This window comes from Capsicum annuum, chromosome 1 (assembly GCF_002878395.1).
Source record: "Capsicum annuum cultivar UCD-10X-F1 chromosome 1, UCD10Xv1.1, whole genome shotgun sequence".
Lineage (NCBI taxonomy): Eukaryota > Viridiplantae > Streptophyta > Magnoliopsida > Solanales > Solanaceae > Capsicum > Capsicum annuum.
In genome coordinates, this window is record NC_061111.1 from 45,860,362 (window position 1) to 45,863,532 (window position 3,171).

The window sequence follows — 3,171 nt, forward strand, 5'->3', positions numbered from 1 at the left end:
CTTCGAGGTGGAGACTCTTCATCCTATTATTGATCAGTGGATGGGGACCCAAAAGTTGTCCCCTCGAACTCAGATTCTTCATACTCTTCTTGATCCCCTTCATTTGAGTCAGCATGTTCAGACTCATGCTGTTCAGAATCACCCTTTTCAGACTTCTCTTGCTCAGAAGCTGTCGTTGACTCAGTATCATCACTGTCCTTTACCTCAATTGGTGGAGGTGGAGGAGTTTTCTTTGGACTCTGCTTCTTTTTTAGCTTTCTGAGCAATGTTTCCTCTTCCTCGTAGTTAGATTCCTCATCGAGGAGCTTACGACATACATCATCTTTGGCCGCTTTCTTTGGTTCTATTGAGCTCTTTCTTTTTGGTGCCATTTTAAAGTACCTGGAGACATTAGAAGAACATCAGTCAACCCTAAAGATCATAAGTAAAAGTACATTAATCACTTAAGCTCATTCATGTTTCAGGTCCTAGGTGTGATGCTAATTCTTGATAAGCCGTCACGACTGTGATAGCTTGTTACAATTGTCGTCATCCTCAGGAAGAGTTTAGAAAATTTTGCCATTTTATGACGACATTCCTGATAGGCCGTCACAACCGTAATAGCCCTTCACGAATGTTGTCAGCTCTAAACAGAACCACTTTTAAATTTTTTAGAGCTTAACAACATTCCTGATAGGCTGTCACGATTGTGATAGCCCATCATGAATGTCGTTGCCCCTACCGGAATCCAATTTTAACTTTGATTGAATTTTCAGTCTTCATTTTTGCTCAAGATTCACTTCAATTAGCATTGTGAGCTAATTTTTCAAACTTTGGGCTTGCACAGCTAACCCTAGGTGCGATTTTAGCCATTTTCCAAGTTGATCTTGGTTCAACCACCTAGGGGCTTTGGGTTATCCTGTAATCACCATACACTCACAAGCAAGAAAGTGTTGAAGTAGAATATACCTTATGGAGCTTTTAATCTAGTGCCACTCACAAAGAAAAGTGTGAAAGAGGTTTTCTTGGTTCTTCAGAACAACCCATGCACAAATCAACTTGTTTTGCTTGGAGTGGTTTGCCAAGAATGGGAACTATGTTAACTAAGGAAATAAGTAACTCAAAAATAAGGAAGTTAATATTGGCAGAAAACTGAAAAGGTTCACGATTTGGGCCGGGTCGAATCAGATTAAAATTAGGTCCAGTTTACAAAGTTTAAGGCCATGGGGTGACAACAATTTGTGATTGCTTGTCACGATTGTGATAGCCAATCAAGGTCATCGTCAACAAAAGGCAGAGATTTTCTCAGATTTGATCTAGCTGACGGCATTCATGATAGCTTGTCACGAATGTGATGGCTTGTCACGGATGTTGTCATGAACTTCCAGCTGACCCTTTTCATTTTTTTCACCTTCTCTATACTAAATCCTAATTTAGAAATTAAAAACACCTGATCAAACATAAAAATTTTGGGTTGCCTCCCAATAGCGCCTGATTTACTATCGCGGCATGACTGGGCTATCTTGATTACTCAGACTTTGCCAAGACGACCTATTGATCCCCCTTTTTCATCCTCATAGAAGACGTCAATGATCGAGAATACATTTATATCATTTTGTTGTGACATAGGTTGATGCAGTTTGAATTTTGCCTCCTTTTTACCGAGCCTAAACTTAAGCTCATTCAACTCTATGTCAACTATTACCCTTCCTGTTGCCAAGAATGGTCTTCCCAAAATAATGGGTACTTCAAAGTCCACATCATAATCCAGCACCACAAAATCAGCAGGAAGAATAAAGTTTGCCACTTGCACCAACATTTTATGCAAAATTCCAACAGTCTGCTTTATCAACCTATCCGCCATCACCAGTCGCATGTTAGTAGGTGTTGGATCTTCTAAACCCAGCTTCTTGCATATAGCCAGTGGCATTAGATTCATGCTGGCACCTAAATCACACAATGCCTTTGCAATATCCTTAGACCCAACTTTGCACGGAATAGTGAATGTACCTGGGTCAGCTTTCTTTTGCACTAAGAATCGTGTGGACACCGTGCTACAATAGTGGATATTATCCACCTGCTCATTGCTGACCTTTCTTTTCTTTATGATGAGGTCTTTCATGAACTTGGCATAACCTGGCACTTGCTCAAGTGCCTCAACTAAAGGAAAACTAATTGTTAATTGCTTGAGCATAGCCATGAACTTACCAAAGTTTGCATCATCGACCTTCTTCTTCAATTATTGAGGAAAAAGAGGTGGTGGTATAGGGATAGTATTTAACACTACTTCCTCTTTCTTCTCGTCTTCTCTATTTGAAATATCCTAAAACCGTCCAGCTTATCAGACTCCATCGGATTACTTTCTTTGGGTTCGTCAATACTTACCTTATTCTCCACAAATTTACCCACAAAAGGGCCAAATAACATCTTACCACTCCTAGTGGTAATCGCCATACATGAGCCATCATTCCGTGGGTTTTGAATCGTATTACTAGGTAAAGTACCAATTTTTCTCTGGTTTAGTGTAGCAGAAGGTTGGCTCATCTGCTGCTCCAACTGCTTAATAGAAGCAGAATGTGAGCTAACCAGCTGACTGAGGGCAGAAAATTCACTCTTCATAGTAGTTACCCCCGAGTTGGTAGCTTCAACTCCCTTCAACAACTTTTCCATCATGTCCTCCATGGACATCTTACCAGAACTAGTTGCTACAACATCCCGACTTTCAGGAGTAACATACGAACCACTCCTGTCATTATTGTTCCTCCAGTGTCCCTTCTCTCTATCTTTATAATCAGGTTTGTCATAGAAGTTCTGACCTTGATTCCTTTAGATATTGCCTCAGAAACCCCCCTGATTACTCATATAGTTTACCTCCACATCAGCACCTGTAGATACAGTTCCCTGAGATTCTACGGCCTTAACCATTTCAGTTTTGCCTAATAGCAAGTTCTTGGCCAGCAAGTCCATCTGTTTCTTCAAATAGGCTATGTCCTGATCTCACTCTTCATCCCTTCTACGCTGCTCCACAGTTATACCACCAACAATAGTCAGGCTAGCCACTACAGAATCCCTAGTGTGCCAAGCCCGACTTTACTTGGTCATTCTATTCAGCATGTCAAAAGCATCTAGAAAAGAGAGGTCCATGAACGAACCACCTGCAGTGTTGTCAACAATTGTCTTTGTCACAGAGTT

The 3,171-nt window shown here is 40.8% G+C and overlaps 1 protein-coding gene across 1 annotated transcript; it reads right to left on the reverse strand.

The window, feature by feature from the left end:
• Positions 1-1,510: 1,510 nt before the first annotated feature.
• On the reverse strand, positions 1,511-2,946 carry LOC107845551. The gene is made up of 5 exons (XM_016689974.2): positions 2,851-2,946; positions 2,673-2,790; positions 2,484-2,535; positions 2,365-2,416; positions 1,511-2,212 (listed from the first exon to the last, which is right to left on the reverse strand). The coding sequence occupies exons 1-5, from the start codon at positions 2,944-2,946 to the stop codon at positions 1,511-1,513; spliced, it is 1,020 nt and encodes a 339-aa protein (XP_016545460.2).
• Positions 2,947-3,171: the final 225 nt, after the last annotated feature.